General features: G+C 40.0%; 1 protein-coding gene across 1 annotated transcript; it reads right to left on the bottom strand.

Annotated features, from left to right (window-relative positions):
- Positions 1-11,646: 11,646 nt before the first annotated feature.
- Positions 11,647-13,065, bottom strand: LOC129189718 (uncharacterized; the record flags this gene model as incomplete). The annotated part of the gene is made up of 1 exon (XM_054791701.1): positions 11,647-13,065. A coding segment is annotated over one exon (1,419 nt), but the record flags the coding sequence as incomplete, so codon positions are not given.
- Between the last annotated feature and the right edge of the window lie 8,949 nt (positions 13,066-22,014).

The following is a 22,014-nucleotide window of genomic DNA, read 5'->3' on the forward strand; positions in this document are numbered from 1 at the left end:
AGAAGATGAGAAACTATTGAATTCAAGAAAGAACTCGTAGCAAAGTACAAAGGTAGCGTTTGCTACAATACCATTGTCATGTAAAGGTTGCAGAGGGAACGGTTTAAGGGGGATACATGAGCCGGGCAAATGTAAGAAATAATAATTGTACCTGCTGCTGAAATTTACGATAAAGTTCAATTGAGCAAGTATACAGCGCTAACCGCCAACTCTTTAACGTTTTGACGTTTGTAACGGACTCCGCGTGGCTTTTCCGTCCCCTCCTCCCTCCACTTGCCTCTGTGTTCGACAGTCTTCAATAAAACACATTGACATGTACATTTATCCATTTTGTTCCTTATTTATATGTATTTTTACATTGTTTTTTGCATGTAAAACCGTTATGATTCTCTGTAAAATGTGTTTTGTGTTAATATCTTTGGGTGTCTGAGAGAGATTAATTTGATTCAGGATAAGCGGCATAGAAAACGGATGGATGGATGATTTACATTATTTCCTATGGAAAAAATTGCTTCGGTTTTTGTACATTTTGGTTTTCGTCTAACCTTTTGGAACGTATTAATAACGAGATTATTTATCCATTGATTTATTAATATTTGGAATGGTCTCATTGCAGAAGGGTGTCATTTTTAATTAGAAAAAAAATGTAAGTAAAATACACGTCTAAATACAGTATGTATATTTTCATGAAGAGTAATGAAAAATGTCTTTAATTTTACACTGGAACCACTTGAAGGTGAAAAGACGGGCTAAGCAATGAGGACCAGAAGAGTCAGGGGAGGGTGAAATAGGATACAGTATATGTTAGAAGGATGTGAGGGTGAAAGGTGACACACACAGACCGAAAGAGAGAAGGAATAACCATCAAGGAGGTGAAGGAGGGGGGAAGGGTTGCTGGGTGGGGACTGGTAGACCAGCTGCTGCTAAGTTGTAATTGCCTCAATTAGCTGATACTGCTGCCATGGCAACAATGTTTGAGTGGTTGCCATGGCGCTGATGTAGCGGCGTCTTCCCCCCGGTGGGGATTCATATGGGCGGGGGAGCTGATGCTGATGGTGATGATAGTGATAGAAGGTGAAGGGTGGAAGAAGGAAAAAAGGGTGGAGGATGAGGATGGAGGAAGATCAGGAGAAGATGAAGCGAAGGCAAGAAGAAATGTTGATGAATGCAAAATAGGGCGATGATTAATTGATAGTAACAGGAGCAGAATGTTGGGATGATAGTCTTAAATAATGACAGCAGTCATGTCTTTTTCATCAATTTGACTATTTTCCTGGGGTTCCCAAATGTAAGCTCGGGACCAAAAGCTGGTCCCACATCAGTTTTTTGGGTGGAGTAATATGCTTTTTGATAAACAACCTAGCATTTTTTTTGCTTTTTGATTCATGTCTGTTGTAATAAAGCCCTGTCTGTTGTATATGTCCATGTGTATAGTGAGGTACGTCCATGGTAGGATAATAAATGATAGAATGTTGAATATTAATTAGGGCAGCAACTTTATGCTTCATTGGCACAACAGCTAGGCTTATTTCAAACTATATTTATTAAAAAAAAAACATTTGGTCAATATTGTCAGCTTAAAATGTAGCTTCAAGTCATATTCCTATAATTGCACTTGTGTATGTTGCGTATTCGCCTGGTCTATACTACTATACTAAAAAAGTATTCGAGCAAACACTAGCGTAGCAGCGTGTTACTAGGCAAGGTTCACAAAGCACTTTGTATCCCAAAGCTAAAATAAGAAAAAATTGGTATATGCCAATCAAAGTCACTCATTTTCTCAACACAACAGCAATGTAATGAAAATGTCACAAGTAGCCATGGGCCGGTTACTGGTTGAAGGTATACCACGGTATGAAAAAGTCACGGTTTCAAAACCACTATGTTTTTTCGTCATACTGTTCCTGCAAGAAAGTGGCAGTCCAGCGTGGCCACTATGTGGAAATACTGTCACGTCCTGTGTTATTCCTTGCAGTCGGAACTGAGCTTCTATGTGCTGAAACCACGGGTACGGGCTGTGTTGCTAAAAGCCGGTCAACTTAACCGTCGTCACCAACTTTTGCTTCCTCGTTAGCATCAAGCAGCTCGGGTGTGACAAGACGGGTGCCCTTGTAGAGTTCTGAATCCCGTAGCTCACGAGTGTATTTCACCTAGCTTTGCAGCTATCCAACTAATGTGTAAGCACATAACACTATTTAAATACGTTTTTGAGATGTTAGTATGAATATCATAATCTAAAAAATTGTAAACATCATAGCTTAATCACTTGTAGTGTAAACAAACACGTATTGACACTATATGTTGTAGCTTAAAACGTATAGTAAATGACACAATTAGAGCACGGCCAATATGGGATTTTTGGTGCCGATGCCGATATTGGGGGCTGAAAAAAGCCAATCAAGCCTATCTGATATATCCAATATATTGGCCGATAGCAATCGGCCAATATAATATATACTGTACATGAACATAAATTCTTATAATACCCAAAATACGATTCAACGCAAAGAAGCAGAAGATATATATAATATATACAGTATATACACATAGCTACTGACTCTTCCTGTATGCCTAATATATATATATATATATATATATATATATATATATATATATATATATATATATATATATATATATATATATATATATATATATATATATATAAGCCCTAATATACAGACCTGATCAAAATCTTAAGACCAGGTGAAAAATTGCTAGAATTTGCATTTTGCACATTTGGATCTTAATGAGGTTTTAAGTAGAGCTACAATAGGCAAAAACAAGAAGGGGGAGTGAGACAAAAAACACTTTGAAAAAGTAATTTATTGAAAACAACAATTAAACTGAAATAGGCTGTTTATCAGCTGATCAAAACTTTAAGACCATCGCTCAAAAAATCACAAAAAACCCTCCAAACAAGAACCAAAAAAATTCTCAGTAGGACTCAGTAATGAGTAGCTCCACTGTTCTTGTTAATCACTTAAAAAATTTGTCAAGGTTGGGTTTTTTTGGGGTCTACCACTTGACTTTTTTGTTCCATAATGCTCAGGATCTTTCAAAAAATGTAGAATGACTATCTTTCTGCGCCCAACCTCAGCAGCAATGGCACGCTGCGAGGCGCCTTGCTTATGCAGCTCGACAATCCAACCACGTTCAAAAGAGAAAGCTTCTTAGCTTACCCCGCCTGTCGCTTGAAGTCAACTGGGATAGGCTCCAGCATGCCCCTGCGACCCTCAAAGAGGAGAAGTGGTATAGAAAATGGATGGATGGATGTGTATATATATTAGGGCTGTCAAATGACTACAAAACATGGTTCATTTCAGCAGCCCCACATTACTCCCTCCACCAGAAGGCAGCAACCCAGCTTCCACCTCTGCCTTTTCCAGCTCACGATTAATCACTATTTGCAACTATTTGAGAAATTTGCTGTACTTTATGAACAGAAAGATAAATGACATGACATGAAATGTATGTATTAGCAGCTCCAAATGAACTGAAGATTTAAAACAAGCTAAATGATACCACACATCTGAAAATCTATTTACCTAAAACTACAAGTAATTGAATGGCTAGGTAACATGTTAACTGTGTTAGTGTGAGCAATGTGGGGTTGCCACATAAGACAGCACGTAAAATTGAAATCATGATTTGAGCGTAGATGTATTTGTATGTATTACTTAAATGTAGCAATTTATACTTCCGCATTCAGATATACATCAGTGAGTGATAAGGACATCCATTTTATGTTTCTCTTTGTCTTTCTGTTTATTTAGACCTCACATACACGCATAATAAAGAGGTTGTTTGTGATGTTCAGAGTGACTTTGAACGCACCTCACGGTAGTCACATGACAATGAGGAAGTGTCGTTCCAAGGTTGAATGGACTATCATTACGCAACCCGTACCGGAAACATGATCGGTTGTGTGCATGCACGAAACCTACGTCAGTTCCTCCTTTTGCAAATATTTACGACAGCGCTTCTGCGACGTCACGTGCTGTGGGATATTTTTATTTTTTACATGTATGAACATAAGCGGTCATTAACCATGCTTCACGGGACACGGTTTGCCCAACACGTGACTGTTGTAAAAATGGGCCGACCGAATGTAGATGTATTCTGCACATGCGTAGAACTGATTCCGTTTCCGGTACGAATTGCGTAATGACATGGATTTTGGACACGCATTAGTGAGTTGACGATACATATATGGTGTTGGAAATGCACAGCTGTTGATGTGTTCAGATCATAATGAAGTTATTAAACAGAGCGTCAGACTGTGTGTGACTGTGGGGACATTACATTGTCCTTCCTTCTGCCGTCAGAGCCATGGCTTTCCATGAAATGCATTCATTAATGAAATAAATTAGTTACCGCCATTAACATGCTATTTATGACAGCCCTAATTTATACATACACACAGTATATACGGTATATGAGCAGCTATAATAAGTGTGGAGATGATCAACAGTTAGTTGTGGGTACACAAGAAAATGCAACCACTGATTAGGTTGGAAAATGTGTGGGAGGAGAATGTGGAAGAGTACGACGGAAATAAAGGAGACATGGAAAGTGGCGTGTGAGGTGGGTGCAGGGACATATCCTGTATATAAGGGCTAAAGGATAATGCAGCACAGCTCCATTGTTACAGCGCGTCATTCTTCTTTCCACTTTGTGAAAGGCACGCAATGAAGGAAGAATGGAATTCATTTTCCATAGGAAACGGTTTGTCTCATCAATAGTGCATTGTGAATGCAATTTTCCTTTTCAACTGTATTTCTCGTGAGCAACTGACTGCCTAGCCCAGCTAACAGGGAACAAGAGGAAGCTATAATACTGACTTGAGAAAGAAATTCTCTCAAATACAAAGTTTGTAGGAATCTTTACTTGGGGGAGTTCACTTTACTAAACAGTACAGGTGGTTACTGTTTTGTCAGTTTTATACTATTTAGCACCAATTTTGCCTATTTTCACTTTGTAAGGACTTCTAATGAAGTTTGGCTAAATTACGTGTATTACATGTATGTCAAGTGAAACTGGAGGTTAAAACAAAATGTAAAAATCATGGAAAAATGGAGATAAGCAGCAAAAACGTATGCAGATCTGGATGCCCGTAACAATGTGTAGCAACCACAGCTCTATTAGATGGCCGCTATAGATGCGTAATTGCTTTTATATATTTGTTGTCAATCGAAGTCTCCTTGACTTTTGATACATGGAACACAAACAAGGTTGCACACAACATTGTGGAGTGACAACTGTGTCAGAGGAATGGCTACTATTTGTAGAAACACAGTAACTGTTTTGTTTATTCAAGCTAAGAAGCATAGCTAGACACCCTGCAGCTCCTTGATGGGTGGAGAATAAGAGTTGCTGCCCTCTCCGTAAACATGGATGCAGACATTACCGTACTGCAGTACAGCAGGCGGAATCTGCCATTATTTTTGCATTATTGTTGGAGCTTGAAAGGGTCCTACAAGAACCAGTACCAGTACAGGCTGTGAGTCTGTGTGTGTGGAGGTGGAAGTGTCTTGAGGGGTCACTGGTGTGTCTCCTCTCCCCTGCTGTGATTGGCCAATGTGTGAATCTACGAGCCAGCAGCCCGAGGAGCGATGTGTCGCACTGTCTGATCTGGTGGAAGATGGATGATGACGGTCTGGCAGCAGCTGTACTGCGAGTTTTCATCTGGAGTGTGCGTGTGTGGCCACGCCAGATTGTTCCCCATTCATGCATGTTACATGTGTATGTTTGTGTGTGTGCATGTGTGCTCTCAGGGTCAGCAGTACACAGCCCTGATCAAAATCTTAAGATTTGTTGAAAAATTGCAAGAATTTACATTTTGTACTGTTGGGTCTTATGGAGGTTCTAAATAGAGCTTCAAAATTTAAGAAGAAGAAATGGGGGTGAGGCAAAAAAAAAAATGGAGCAAGCAATTTATTGCAAACAAGCATTAAAATGAAAATTGTCATGTGACATGTTTGAAGCTGAGACATGTTGCACTTTACTTGCTGTAGTCATCTTTAACCTTTTCAAAATATTTACACACTTTGGATGACTTTTTAGTAGCCAATATGAGCCAATAAGACACTCTTCCTAGCGTTCAAAGCTAGCGCTCACCTCCGCTTCCTTTGATTGTGCCAATGAAGCAGATTATTTTAGTAATGCATGGAAGTACAGCTGTTCTGTTAAACACAAATGTTGTTTTAAATTCTTTATTAACACAAACTAGGCTGTTTGTGTATCAAAATAAGCTATTTATAACAAATATATTATTGGTAAAAATGGACGCTCAGCAGCAGCTGTAGCCACCCCCCTTATAGTCAGAATGGTACAATCTTGATCACATGACATTTTTATACGAGTCGATGGTGAGATTGATAGTCGAAAACAACAAAAATATGTATTGTCACATTCTTGTCACACAAGTGTAAAACCGTGAAATGTAAAAACTGTTAAAATACTGTACGTAAACGTAAGTAACGACACGTATGTTTACGCTGGTGTTTCGCATTGATTGAAAGCACTGATATTTTTCCCATTTGTACGACAATGTTTTCTTTGTGTATAAAAATGTGTAAAAAGGCAAATTCCAAAAACGCTGTTGCTTTTATAAACACTGAAAGAACACATTTCCTAAAATGAAGGACATGTGGATGTATGAAAATACACATTTGGATAAGGCCTGGGAGGACAAGCAGTTGTTGCGCAAGAGTATGATTGGTCACTGTGTGTAAATTGCTGTGTCTTCAGGTATTTTTGCAGCTCATTATGAATGGGAATAGTTCAAAATATGTCATCTGTACACAGAAGTGTTGGAAAACCCAAAGGAACAAAAACTGCCTTTAAATGTCAAGGCAGGCTTTGACTTCTTAGAATGCGAGTATGCTTACTTCTTCTCATGTTGTTCTTTATCTCTTCAATCGTCACTTCCTGTTGTATGGAAAGGACGCTCACGGAAAAGCTCTTTAAGGGATAGATCGGATTTTTTGACATGAAGTTGTATGACATCCCCATCAACAGTGACTTACCCCCCACTTTGTTCCGTGAGTGGAGTTCTGGTCGGATATCGGTGAGGAGGAACGTCGTTTTGGTTAGTTGCTCGGGTCACTTAAGTAAAGAGTTTGGCTTCTCAAAACAATATGTGTTCAAAAGAGTAATACATTTGCATCACAAAACCGTTGCTATCAAAAACGTCAGACCTCTTAGTTGCTCGGCGTTATTTCCTCTCTGTTTGTATCACTATGTGCTCTAGCCTGTCTATTGTTGTGCATGCGTTCCACAGCAGAGGAAGGCTGCTGCAACGGGAGACTCGCGTTGCAGCAGCATGTAAACACTGTGGAACACACACAGCAATGGAGAGGCGACAGCATAGAGTGATACAAACAAATAGGAAATAACGACTGAGAGGTCTGACTTAGCAACGGTTTTGTGATGCAAATGTATTACACTTTTGAACACATATTGTTTTGAGAAGCCAAACTCTTTACTTAAATGGCCCCACCAACTAACCGGTACTCCATTCCTCCTCACTGAAATCCGACCAGAACTCCGCTCACTGAACAAAGTGGGGGGTAAGTCACAGCTGATACGCTACACTACAGATGGGGATGTCATACAACTTAATGTCAAAAAATCCGAACTCACCAAACTGAGGGCTTGGACCATATGCAGGACCATGCAGGCTTGAACTGCAAAGTGTTTGATGTGACTTTTGGGTCAAATTCAGATTCATACGAGTCTTCATTTGAATGTAGAAATTTCACTTTACTGTGTATCATAAAATAGGATTCCCACAACTTTTCCTCTCACATAGCATCACTATTTGTGGTCTCTGGTGACAGTAGAGGGAAAAAGCGACTTCAGTGAAGAAGAGGAAGAGGAACTACTAAAATTCTACTGATCACAAAAAAAACAAAACTCCACCTGTGACAAAAGTTACTTTCTAGATAAGCCATGAAGCATTACAAGAGGAAACTCCGAGCTTGGTTATACATCATAGGTCATTCTTCTGACTGCCCAATATGACACACAGGCTGAGAGAACACGTTGACTTACTATGACAACAAACACTGCTTAGATCATTCCTTGTTTTGGTTGTTTTTTTTTTTTATTTTAGTTTGAACTTTTTATCTAGTCAAACATAAGGAGGGTGTTCCCAAGGAGTGTAGCAAATGTGTCAAAAACAGGATTTACTCTTTATCAGGTGAGTAACCATATTTGGTAATCTACAGTAGGCATTAGAGTTGGGCATCGTTTGTTAACAATTACATTTCCGAATCAGATTCCTCGTTTCAATTACAGTTCCTAACGATTGTCCATCCGATGCTTTTAAGAGGTAGGGTCATAAAAGTTTGCATGGTTTACATGAGGGCGCTAAGTTCTATGAATTGTTTAATAATATCAACTTTTTATCAACTTTACTATGAATTTCTCACAGAGCTATTTTATTTTTGAACCGGTATGTAACTATCACACCATTCAACTTGAATATAAATGTTATGAAGTTTCTTTCTACAGGAGTATACTTTCAACAAAATGTTTACTTTTGAAAAGTAGTATACTTTCTTTGCTCTTACAATGTTATTTTTAGCTATTTTTTATGACACCCTTATTTTGTTACCACAAGTAAACAGGATGTAGCCCAAACTGCTCTTATTTTGAAGGCTGGAAGTGTGTTGTGTAGGTTGAGAAGGTCTCTTGACTTTTGCTAAAGGCCCTGTCACAACTTGACGATTTAGCCAGCTTACGCCAACGTATGAAAAAATTGGCCAATACGCTGGCGTACGTCCAATAAGTTATGGGTAAGTTTTGTATAAGTTAAGAGCATGCTGAAGCACGCCGGCATACATCATAGTACGTCCAAGTCGTCCAAAAATTTTGTGCATGCACAAAATATTTCGACGTATGTCAACGTATGATTAATACGTCCTGCATCCGCGGGCAATAAGTTATGCGATCGTTGACGCCCGTTCACACACGTTATTTGTAAGTAACGTACAAGTCGTAATACGTCAACATACCTTGAGACAGAACTGTCTTCTTTGGCGACTGAAGATGGAGGCTGTTGTTATTGTATTTGCAGGTAAGTTTGCAGCTTGATCAGTAGAGGGCACTGTGACATTGGGAATGGAACCAACTTGTTTTGATTTTTTTTATCAACTTTATTAATGCATTAGCGAGTCACAAATCCATGAGTGGTAGCGTATGAAGCCTACACCAGGGGTCTCAGACTCGCGGCCCCCGGGACGATAGTTTGCGGCCCCCGTCTTAATATGAAAAATTTATATTCCTGTTGCCCGCAACTTTGATATGAATGACACTTGTCGTGTGCGGAGCTGAACAAACCAATCACGGTGAGGTTTATGGTCTCGAGGGCGGGACCTCGGCCGAACGAACCAATCACGGTGAGGTATATGGTCACGAGGGCGGGACCTCGGCCGAACGAACCAATCACGGTGAGGTATATGGTCTCGAGGACGACCTCAGCCGGGCAGTACGTCCAACGCCTCACCGCCTTAACTCGTTCGCTCGCTCAGTCATTCATTCCTCCACTCAGCTGGGCAGAGGAGAAGCCGTGAAGCCGCTGACTCCGCTCTGTCACCGCCCTCGAGACATCAGCGAGAATCCTGAAATCCTCGGTTAAACTGGCATGAGACAGACCTGATTTATTGTTTGACTTCTGATTCTGACTCCTGAGTGCATCATTCTGACGTAGTGCATCAAAGACGGGGGCACTCTGTAATTTCTACACCGTGACTCCGGAGGTGTTTTATCATGTTGGTTGTGCACCCTCTTTTGCATGACATCATTGTGTTGCAAATGTGTTGCATTGAGCCAACAGCTCTTTCTTATGAAGTTAAACCAAAGTTTTAACCGCTTCTTGTTTGTTGGTGCTCGCCGGCTTATGCTTCGTCGGTGTTTGCGGCTATTTCTCCCGGTCGGTGGCCATTGAAGTTAGGAATCGAAATAAAAACAGTTGAACAATCCTGGGAGAATCGCAATGTTTCCCATCAATGTTCGAGACTCGAAGCCCAACCTTTATAGGCACTATGTCATCTCTAAATGAAATACAATAATTTTATTATGATGATTTATCATTACATTAAATAGATTCTTAAAGGTCACAGCAGTAAAAAAAACGAATTGTAATGTACTGGAATCATTACCTAGGTTTACAATGTTTCTAATGAGTGACCTTTAAAGGTTTTATGGTGTAACCTTATTCAAAATAATTTTTTCTCCCGTTGTTGCATTTTACAAGCGAAATGATCATTGTTGTGCTTTGATCACACTCTTATCATAGCCATAGCTATTGTAAAGCGCTATATAAATAAATAAACTTTGAAAACTTTGATTAATAAAAAGGCATCTTGGCATTTGTGTCATTTACCAGCGCGCCATGCCTGAAGTATATCCTATATACTAGGATAGCAACGAGCAAAGTGCAAATTGCTGAGCATCGAGTGATAAGCTCCTCTCAGCTGTATGCATCTTTGTGCGTGTGTGCGTCTGTGTCTGTGTGTGTGAATGCTGGTTGGGAGTGTCATCATCATAGGAACACACACACAGATTGTCAGGGCAGTGTGCCTCACCACACTGAGCTATGTTTACTCTCCACCAGAGTGACAGCTACATCCACAGATTTATTTCAGCCTTTAAAGGATGCAACACTGCAATCCACTGAATGGAAAAACTTTCCAATCTAGTGAAATAATACTGCTGTGGTCATTCGAAGATGTGCTTTATGTTCAGAGTTGCTAATTTTCATGAAAATACAAAGGGAATTCTGCAGTGTTGTCCATAGAACAAACTCTCCAATTAGCATCTCTATTCAATTAACCACTCTCCAATTATTGCTTACAATGAACTCATGAGTGGTGTTAATGCTGGCTGAGCAGTACTCCTTACCGCTATTACAACATTGGTTCTGATGTTGCTGCAATATGCTTGTTAATAAATGACTATGTATTCACAGAGAACCACATTTTTCTTACCACTTTATCATGCACTCCAAAATCATCATTAAAGTAAAAAAAAAAAGAAAAAAAGTAAAGTATTACTGTATATGTAATGAGTTTTTGCCTCTGTCCAATTATCCAATTATCACCTGCTTCCAATTAACGCCCCGTCATCTTTGCAATTCAGGGAAATAAATATCCTGGCTATAATTAAAACATTTATGATTGTTACGCTCATTTTAAAACGTTACTGTCAATATAAAGGCCTTTGAATTATAATCGAGGAAAAGGCTTCTTGAGACGTCATCTGTACTTCTGTGTAGAAGGTGTCGGACGTTTCGCTCCTCATCCGAAGAGCTTCGTCAGCAAACTAATAAGTGCTGGTAGCTTAGGCCTTAAGTACAGTAAGAGTGGGCGGAATTGGTGTGCCAACACCCTCCTCCTATTGGTTCGTTACACTAAGCCTGCATTCCTCATCTTTACAGTGGTATAATCCTATCCTGTTATTCACACCTACGATAAAAGGGAAGTGTCGCTCCCTGAATTGGGTATGAACGACTCTGATACTGGCTTGTTAGCATCTATTGTTCTGGCTCGGCCCTGCCTTCACCTCATTTGCAAGACTAAGAGCTGTGGGTTTTGGTCTCAGTACCCTGCTGAACACAGGGTCCAAATTGAACCTCAAACCACCATTCCGATTCAATGATGGGTTCTGTTGTTTGACAAAAATAGCTTCCTTTACTCCTCTTTCAAACCATCTGTTTTCTTTGGCCAAAATCTTTACCTCGCTGTCCTGAAAAGAGTGATTGGTAGCTTTCAGGTGTAGATGTACTGCTGATTGAGGACCACTAGCATTGTCCCTGCGATGTTGATAAAGCCTTTTTTGGAGCATTTGCTTAGTTTCCCCAATGTAGTGCTCTTTGCATTCCTCATCTTTACAGTGGATGGAATAGACCACATTGCTCTGTTTCTGGTTTGGAGCCTTGTCTTTAGGATGCACTAATTTTTGTCTCAGGGTATTTACTGGTTTGAAATAGGTAGGAATTTTGTGTTGCCATAAGATCCTCTGGAGTTTTTCGGAGACCCCCGCTACATAAGGGACTACCACTCCTCTCCTTTTAGCTTCTGTGGGCTTTTGGGTTTCTTTCCCTACTCTCTTCTTTTGACATTTGTTAAAAGCCCACCGTGGGTACCCACAGGTTGAGAGCGCTCTCTGGACATGTTGTGTCTCCTTTTTCTTTCCCTCAGCACTAGTTGGTATTTGTTCCGCTCTATGTTGGAGGGTCCTAATAACCCCTAGTTTATGTTGTAGTGGATGGTTTGATTCAAAAAGCAGGTATTGGTCAGTGTGTGTGGCCTTTCTAAAGACCTCTGTAAGTAGCTGTCTGTCCTTTCCTATAATTACCTTGCAGTCTAAGAAGGCTAGTTGGTTTTCTTTAGTGTCCTCGCGAGTAAATTTGATATTGGTGTCCACCGCATTGATGTGATCTGTGAAAGACTGAATTTCTTGTTTTTTGATTATGACAAAGGTGTCATCCACGTATCTAAACCAGTGCCTTGGTTTTGTCCCTGAGAAGGATGTGAGAGCCTGTTTCTCCATCTCTTCCATGTACAGATTCGCCACTATGGGTGAGACTGGTGAGCCCATAGCACAACCATGAATTTGTCTGTAGAATTTCCCTCTAAACTGAAAATATGTGGTGTTAAGGCAAATTTCCAGTAATTGGCAGATGTGGTCAGCACTAAGTTTTGTTCTCCGATGCAGAGTTGAGTCCTCGAGCAGTCTCTTCCTCACCACCGAGACTGCTGCTGAGGTGGGGACAGATGTGAAAAGTGAAGTCACATCATAAGACACCAAAGTTTCCTCTGGCTCCAATCTGAGGTCTTTGATGCTCGCCACAAACCCTTTTGTGTTCTCTATATGATGATCAGTGTTGCCTACCAATGGGGATAAGACTGTTTTTACATATTTCGCTACATTGTACGTGGTAGAGTCAATGCTACAGACAATGGGTCTGAGGGGAAACCCTTCCTTGTGGATTTTTGGAAGGCCATAGATACATGGTGTAGCCTCCCCAGGGTATAACCTATGATACATCTGTCTGTCAATTACGAAATATGTAAAAACAGTCTTATCCCCATTGGTAGGCAACACTGATCATCATATAGAGAACACAAAAGGGTTTGTGGCGAGCATCAAAGACCTCAGATTGGAGCCAGAGGAAACTTTGGTGTCTTATGATGTGACTTCACTTTTCACATCTGTCCCCACCTCAGCAGCAGTCTCGGTGGTGAGGAAGAGACTGCTCGAGGACTCAACTCTGCATCGGAGAACAAAACTTAGTGCTGACCACATCTGCCAATTACTGGAAATTTGCCTTAACACCACATATTTTCAGTTTAGAGGGAAATTCTACAGACAAATTCATGGTTGTGCTATGGGCTCACCAGTCTCACCCATAGTGGCGAATCTGTACATGGAAGAGATGGAGAAACAGGCTCTCACATCCTTCTCAGGGACAAAACCAAGGCACTGGTTTAGATACGTGGATGACACCTTTGTCATAATCAAAAAACAAGAAATTCAGTCTTTCACAGATCACATCAATGCGGTGGACACCAATATCAAATTTACTCGCGAGGACACTAAAGAAAACCAACTAGCCTTCTTAGACTGCAAGGTAATTATAGGAAAGGACAGACAGCTACTTACAGAGGTCTTTAGAAAGGCCACACACACTGACCAATACCTGCTTTTTGAATCAAACCATCCACTACAACATAAACTAGGGGTTATTAGGACCCTCCAACATAGAGCGGAACAAATACCAACTAGTGCTGAGGGAAAGAAAAAGGAGACACAACATGTCCAGAGAGCGCTCTCAACCTGTGGGTACCCACGGTGGGCTTTTAACAAATGTCAAAAGAAGAGAGTAGGGAAAGAAACCCAAAAGCCCACAGAAGCTAAAAGGAGAGGAGTGGTAGTCCCTTATGTAGCGGGGGTCTCCGAAAAACTCCAGAGGATCTTATGGCAACACAAAATTCCTACCTATTTCAAACCAGTAAATACCCTGAGACAAAAATTAGTGCATCCTAAAGACAAGGCTCCAAACCAGAAACAGAGCAATGTGGTCTATTCCATCCACTGTAAAGATGAGGAATGCAAAGAGCACTACATTGGGGAAACTAAGCAAATGCTCCAAAAAAGGCTTTATCAACATCGCAGGGACAATGCTAGTGGTCCTCAATCAGCAGTACATCTACACCTGAAAGCTACCAATCACTCTTTTCAGGACAGCGAGGTAAAGATTTTGGCCAAAGAAAACAGATGGTTTGAAAGAGGAGTAAAGGAAGCTATTTTTGTCAAACAACAGAACCCATCATTGAATCGGAATGGTGGTTTGAGGTTCAATTTGGACCCTGTGTTCAGCAGGGTACTGAGACCAAAACCCACAGCTCTTAGTCTTGCAAATGAGGTGAAGGCAGGGCCGAGCCAGAACAATAGATGCTAACAAGCCAGTATCAGAGTCGTTCATACCCAATTCAGGGAGCGACACTTCCCTTTTATCGTAGGTGTGAATAACAGGATAGGATTATACCACTGTAAAGATGAGGAATGCAGGCTTAGTGTAACGAACCAATAGGAGGAGGGTGTTGGCACACCAATTCCGCCCACTCTTACTGTACTTAAGGCCTAAGCTACCAGCACTTATTAGTTTGCTGACGAAGCTCTTCGGATGAGGAGCGAAACGTCCGACACCTTCTACACAGAAGTACAGATGACGTCTCAAGAAGCCTTTTCCTCGATGGACAACTCCTGTACGACTGAGAGCCTACACAGACGCTTTGAATTATAATATTTTACAGTACTTTTGTTACCTTCACCTAAGCAACGTCCAGCCTGACATTTAACTGCAATATACTGATGGCTGTTAACACAACAATGCCAAAACAACAAATTAGAAATCATAACAGAGCTACGTTCTACTGAATTTATACACTTATACACGATACACAAATCAAACATTTGCTATTTAGTCATTTATATAAACAAAAAGTATATTCAGTACAGTAATCCGTCATTTATCCCGGTTAAATGGTTCGCGAAGTAGGATTCCTTATTTATGAATTTCATATTTTCATAGAGCATAGAAAACTTGTTCACAACCTTCTAAATACAGTGTAGACATAAAATAACACCCCAGTAGTAACCTTTACACTTGTATTACCTAATATAGTAGACATAATCCCAGAAAATAAGTCATTTAAGACATAAATAACACTCATGCTTGTGTGTTGCTGTAAATGTTTGCCTGTAAATTTGTGCTCGCTAGGGCAGCCATGTAGCGGGGCAGGCAGGAAGTGACACTGGGTGTTCGGAGTTGGGTTTTAGCTTGGCATGGGTTACGGCCACAACAGTAGCTCGTATTAGGGATTATTGTGCCTGGTGTGAGATAATTCAAAACTGCAATAAAATCTTGTTGTTCCAATGATGAAGTCTGGTCTTCTGTGTTTCACTGAACATGACAGTAAAATGACTGACACTTATTGACCAATGTAGAATACTACAATACATATCATCACAATGTCTTTCAATGCATATTTTGAACAACTTAAATTTGTATTTTAGTTCATCAGCCATTTTTATGCTTGAAAATGCTTTATGTAGGCAAAAAATAACAATTAATGTAATTAATATAACTAATTATAGGCCATGTTCAATGATTTATTAATTAATATATAGAGTGAAATCACAAATTTTGAAGCGTGAAGTGGCAAGGAATTACTGAATAATGTATAGTGTGACATCACCACCAGTCAGTGATACTGTTACAATGAATGACATCTATTTCATCCAATGACGCCTCAACAGTTGCTGGAAAAAGTTGGCCAAGGAGGCCAAAGACGGACCTTAAACTGTAAGTAATGTGTGCCGACTGAGTTAATGGAATCTCAGAAAGACGTTGGGTCACGACAAGGTTGAAATACATTATTACTCTCATTAACTAGATTGTATAATATTACTGAAATTGGAGCCCACTAGTAATGCCTTACATTACTGCATTACGGCAAAAAACAATAGTTACTGTAATTAACAACACATGACACAAGCACAAGAAGAATATGTAAACTGTACAGAAAGGCCCCACTATTCAAACAGAGGCGAATGATAATAACCACTCCCCCCTTGTGCTGCTAGTCAAGCCAGCTAATAGGTAGAAAAAGGTCCACATACATCACATATTTGCAAGCAAAATGCATGCACAGCAAATATGTGACGTCATAAATAACATCAAGCTCACTGGGCAAGCATTATTATTATTCACTTTGATTTCCTCTTTGACAAATCCAAACCACAAACACTCCATGACACAAACTCCATGCTACAATCAGATAATAATTAACAATACACAAGGTACCAACTTTTTTCTACTGACTGACTGACTGACAGTATGGAATAAAACTTTACTGGGGTCATGGTAAAAAAAAAAAAAAGTACTCCTTGCGCATACCTTACAGTATCTTGTCCTACAAACAGAAAAAAAGGAAGTATGTGAAAAGACTTGTGACATTGTACACAACTGAGTGTCTTCCCGCTCCTTCATAAACTTTGGCGGCTTATTGGCTGTTAAACGTGTTTTTAAAAATTGTTTTGACATTAGAGCAGACCAAAAATTTTACAACCGTACAACCGTTCGTACAACCGTTCCACCTTTTTGCACAAGATACCTGTAAATGCCCATGATACCTAAGATTGGTATCTTTGTCATTGTTAAGGTCAGCCATAACAAACTGTGAGTTAATAAAAAACACCCAATGCAATGGATTTAATTCACACATTTGCATTCCCACCATCACTGCTCTGCATAATGTGTGCAAGTGGCTTGGATGGCATCTCTATATTACACTGAGCTTCTTAATGTAGTTACCCACAAAGTTGTACCACTGATTATGTATTTGCACAACTTTAAATGGAAAACGTCAGAGGATAAATCCTCTTCGTATTCCATAATTATCATCACCTCCATGACCATTTAACGTTAACACAGGCCCACTAACCATCTCTACTGAGCGACGCAACCCTCTCATGTGCACTCCCCCACATACATGTGCACATCTTCCTCATATACTCTCCACCCCCATTCCTCTCCCACACAGAAGATACCTTCTTCATTGGCTCATTGGCCCTTCCCCCGTTCCAATTCACCATCATCACTCTCACTCTTCTTTACCTCTCCCACCCATTGCTACATCTCTACCCCCCACCTTCACCACCACACCCTCTTTCCATCCTTTCATCACAAGCCCATCTGACAACTCCAGCAAGATTTCCAGTGCATTGTCCAAGAAGATGAGCTGTATAAGGATCATTGGAAAATGCTGACGGAAAATAAAACCATAAAAAGGCTGTCCTCTCTCATTGTGATAATTGGTGGTCATCAACCAACTAAGATTATCCCGGGTCTGTAGCAGCTTATATTAAAAAAGCCAAAACAAGAAGGAAATGTGCTTTTTTGGGGGTTTTACGAAGGAAATGAAAACTGCTGAGGTTTCATCAAGATCAAGGGTTTTGTTGTTTTAAAAAGATGAGCTCATGTCATCAAACCAAATACGTCCACACTGCATGCCGACAGCCATGATGGATGAGCACACTATTTCCCTTCATCTTGGCTATTTTGCCATTGTGCCAACAGTGCAATATCAAGAATTAAAAAGAGCTCAGCTAAAGTATACAGAAATGGTGATGCGAGTAGCAATTTTGTAAGAATAAACAGGTGAAACTACGACTAAGTCTATGTAGAATAGTTGGGCAGGTATTTTTCAAAACATATTTGGGTATAAAAAAAACAAGACACAATTTTGTAAAAAAAATTTGGGTTGTCAAAAGATTACAATTTTAATCAGATTAATCAAAGTTTTCAAATTAATTAATTGTACAATGTCTGAAATATGGCCATTTTGCTGTATGTTATTAACAGAAAGGTAAATGACAGGGCACAGTTATATATATTTGTATACTAACAGCTCTCAATGCCAGCGTAGAATACTACATCGCAATGTCTTTGAATGCATCCTTTGAATGCCTTATGCAGTCGTCCATCATTTATCGCTGTAAATTGATTCAAGACCCTACCGCGATAAGCACATTTCTGCAAAGTAGAGTTCAATATTAATAAACTGAATATTTTTGTAGAGCATAGAAAACCCCATAAATATGTTATTTACCATTATTAGAGCCCCTTTGTAAAGATGACTCTCATTCTTTGTTTACACCACATTGCAAACCTTACGCGGCCGCGGCTTTACAAGCATAGCATTCTACCGAGCTAATACGTTAGTTAGTTTATTAAAAACTTCAAGATTCAAGATTCAAGAATCAAGAGTTTTATTGTCATATGCACAGTAAAACAGGTAGTTCTGCTATGCAATGAAATTCTTATTCTGTTCATTCTCCCAAAAAGAAAGAAAACACAAGAAAATGAATAAGAACATAAGAAACATTAATACCAATCAATTCAACAACAACAACAACAGAAGAGACATCAATACCAATACCAGAATGAATAAATAAATAAATAAATAAATAAATAAATAGAGTTATGAGTGTGTGCGTGTGTTGCGTGCGGCGTGTGTGAGTGCTTCGTTGAGAAGCCTGATGGCCTGTGGGTAAAAGCTGTTTGCCAGCCTTGTGGTCCTGGACTTCAAACTCCTGTAGCGTCTGCCTGACGGTAGGAGTGTGAATAATGAGTGTTGTGGATGTGTGCTGTCCTTGATGAGGTTGTTTGTTCTTCGTAGGACTCTAGTTTTATAAATGTCTTGCAGTGAGGGGGGGGCTGCCCCAACAATGTGCTGTGAGGTCTTGATCACCCGCTGGAGTGCCTTCCTATCACGTGTTGTACAGTTACCGTACCAAACAGTGATGGAGGCGGTAAGGACACTTTCCATAGTGCATCTGTAGAAGCAACTCAGGATTTTGGTGGACATGCCAAATTTAAAATTAAGAAAGGGTCTGAAACAGAGTGGGGAAGATGGACAAAGTGAGAAGCCAAAAACATACCACTTCCACATGGAATGGGAGGGGAACTTTTTCCACTATGTCATGTCAGACTTTACATCCATGGCTGCAGTACAATTTATGGTAATGTAATGTAAGGTAATGCCTCATCAATGTAACTTTACTGACGCCTTGTCACCGGAATACTACATACAGTAGTCCAACATGAAACTGTGATCATGAACATTTGCTTAAATATACATGTTTTGACTCATAATTGACCATATTCATTACAAAACAGCATGATTTATTCATATATTTGAGAAAAACCGTAATAGAGTGAAGCTGCAAAATTCAAAGAGCCAAAGGGCGAGGGACGACTGTAATACTAATAAATAATAATATAACATAAAAACATATTTTAAAAATAATAATAACAATAAAAATGTTGAAAAAAAACATTTTTAAAAGTAGACAAAAAGCATTTTGAAAAAGCAATTTATTGAAAACAACAAACTGAAATAGGCTGTTTATCAGCTGATCAAAAAGACCACATGCTATAAAAGCCAAAATCTGCTCAAAATTTCAATTTTCCGTCAGGCATTCACACTGTCATGCCCTCCTGATGGCTAAAGCTAAGAAGCTTTTTCTTCTTGAACGTGGTCGGATTGTCGAGCTGCATAAGCAAGGCCTCTCGCAGCGTGCCATTGCTGCTGAGGTTGGGAGCAGTAAGACAGTCATTCTACATTTTTTGAAAGATCCTGAGCATTATGGAACAAAAAAGTCAAGTAGTAGACCCCAAAAAATCACATCTGCGCTGATCCAATTGGCTGTCCATCAAGACACAGGGCGGTCTTCCACCCAAATTAAGGCCTTTACTGGTGCCGACTGCAGCGCAATAACCATCAGACGGCATCTGCGGGAAAAGGGGTTTAAAAAACAAAAAACAAATTCAAATTCAAATTCACCACTTGGAGCAATGTTTCCACTAGTCTCCTGGAAACACTCACATCAAGCATGCCCAAACCAATTTTTGAAGCGATTAACAAGAACGGTGGAGATACTCATTACTGAGTCCTACTGAGAACATTTTTTGTTCTGGTTTGGAGAGTTTTTTGTTATTTTTTGAGCAATGGCCTTAAAAGTTTGAGCAGATTTTGGCTTTTATAGCCTGTGGTCTTAAACTTTTAATCAACTGATAAACAGCCTATTTCAGTTTAATTGTTGTTTTCAATAAATTACATTTTCAAAGTACTTTTTGTCTCACTCCCCCTTCTTGCTTTTGCATATTGTAGCTCTACTTAAAACCTCATGAAGATCCATCCATCCATTTTCTATACCGCTTCTTCCTCATTAGGGTCGCGGGAGCATGCTGGAGCCTATCCCAGCTGACTTCGGGCGACAGGCGGGGTTCACCCTGGACTGGTCGCCAGCCAATGGCAGGGCACATATAGACAAACAACCAGTCATACCTATGGACAATTTAGAGTCTCCAATTAACCTAACATGCATGTTTTTGGAATGTGGGAGGAAGCCGGAGTACCCGGAGAAAACCCACGCGCACACGGGGAGAACATGCAAACTCCACACAGAAATGCCCAGGGGAGAATCAAACCCAGGTCTTCCTGATCTCCAAGCTGTTACTGTGTTGGCCAACGTGCTAACCACTAGACCACCGTGCGGCCATCTCATGAAAATGTGCAAAATGCAAATTCTAGCAATTTTTCAACTGGTCTTAAGATTTTGATCAGGAGTGTACTAAATCTAGACATTTAGGCAACACTCCAGTAAACCCAGTCACACTCGTGGTGGTCTGCCAATGCAGGGGTCAGAGTGCAAACTCACATACACAAACACATACAGCACACATTATATAGCGTGTATGGAAGCCTGACAGTGGTCAAGCGCATGAGAAAATAGCAGGTGGCTTCCTCCTTCAGGAGCTGACATACAGAAAAAACAGAGGGCCATGCATACACACGAACCCTCGATGGCCGCCAGGGACCACATAACCCCCCCGCCCCAACACACACACACACACACACACACTCCCACTGCCCCAATCTGTTTTAACTCGCCAGCTCTTACCGTCCGCCTCTCGCCCACACATATTGTACACTCACGTGTATATGCAAAAATGCTAAGACGTGCATACTGTATAGCCTCGGGCCGTGCGAGCCTTGTAGCCTCCATGCATTTGAGCTAAAGAAGATATATATATATATAGGTATACATTTTTTTTTACAAAGCTTGTCCTCTGCCAGTTGTACATCAGGTGTTCTTCACATGCAGCCAGCAAAAGGTTCACCCCGAGGCAGAGCTCCATCAATCCTATCACATCCATGCTCCCTCTGCCAAATGAAAGCATGTGTCGAAATGTTACATGTGCATGTACATGCCCCACAGGTTACAGCTCCCTATTATAGACGTGTATCGGGAACGTGAGCGTGTTTCTGATTAGCGACATTAACACCCTCCTCTTCATTAATGTGCTTCACAGGTCAAATGGCAAGAAGTAGCAGAAGGAGATCACACATGAGCAGCCATGTGAGGAAGAGGAGCTGGTGAAAACCAGGGTGCTCACCTTACTCAACGCTATATCAGTCAATCAGTCAATCAATGTTTCAAGCATGATTTTAGCATGATTAATCTTTATGCTTTGTATGCTAAAGTTAACAAATCATTTATATGTTGCATTACGATATAATAAAATTCTCTTTGAACACCCTCTTAACTTTAATGATGAATGAGGAGGGGTTATAAGTGAACATTAGTATTAAATATTAAGTATTAAATTAAATCAATTACTAATGTAATTTTAAAACGTAACAAAATGTATATTTTTTTCTTTTTCTTTACTTTTTAAATTTTTTATCGCAAGTTAAATTGTTGTTTTGGCAAATTATTTTACTTATTTTAAGAAATACACTGTCTCTCAGATTCTAGTACAAGGTTAAGGAACCTATGGCTCGGGAGCCAGATGTGGGTCTTTTGATGAGTACATCTGGCTCTTAGACATTTCTTAACATGTTAAAATGTATTGATGTATTTATTTAT

This window comes from Dunckerocampus dactyliophorus, chromosome 1, assembly GCF_027744805.1.
Source record: "Dunckerocampus dactyliophorus isolate RoL2022-P2 chromosome 1, RoL_Ddac_1.1, whole genome shotgun sequence".
In the NCBI taxonomy this organism is placed as follows: domain Eukaryota; kingdom Metazoa; phylum Chordata; class Actinopteri; order Syngnathiformes; family Syngnathidae; genus Dunckerocampus; species Dunckerocampus dactyliophorus.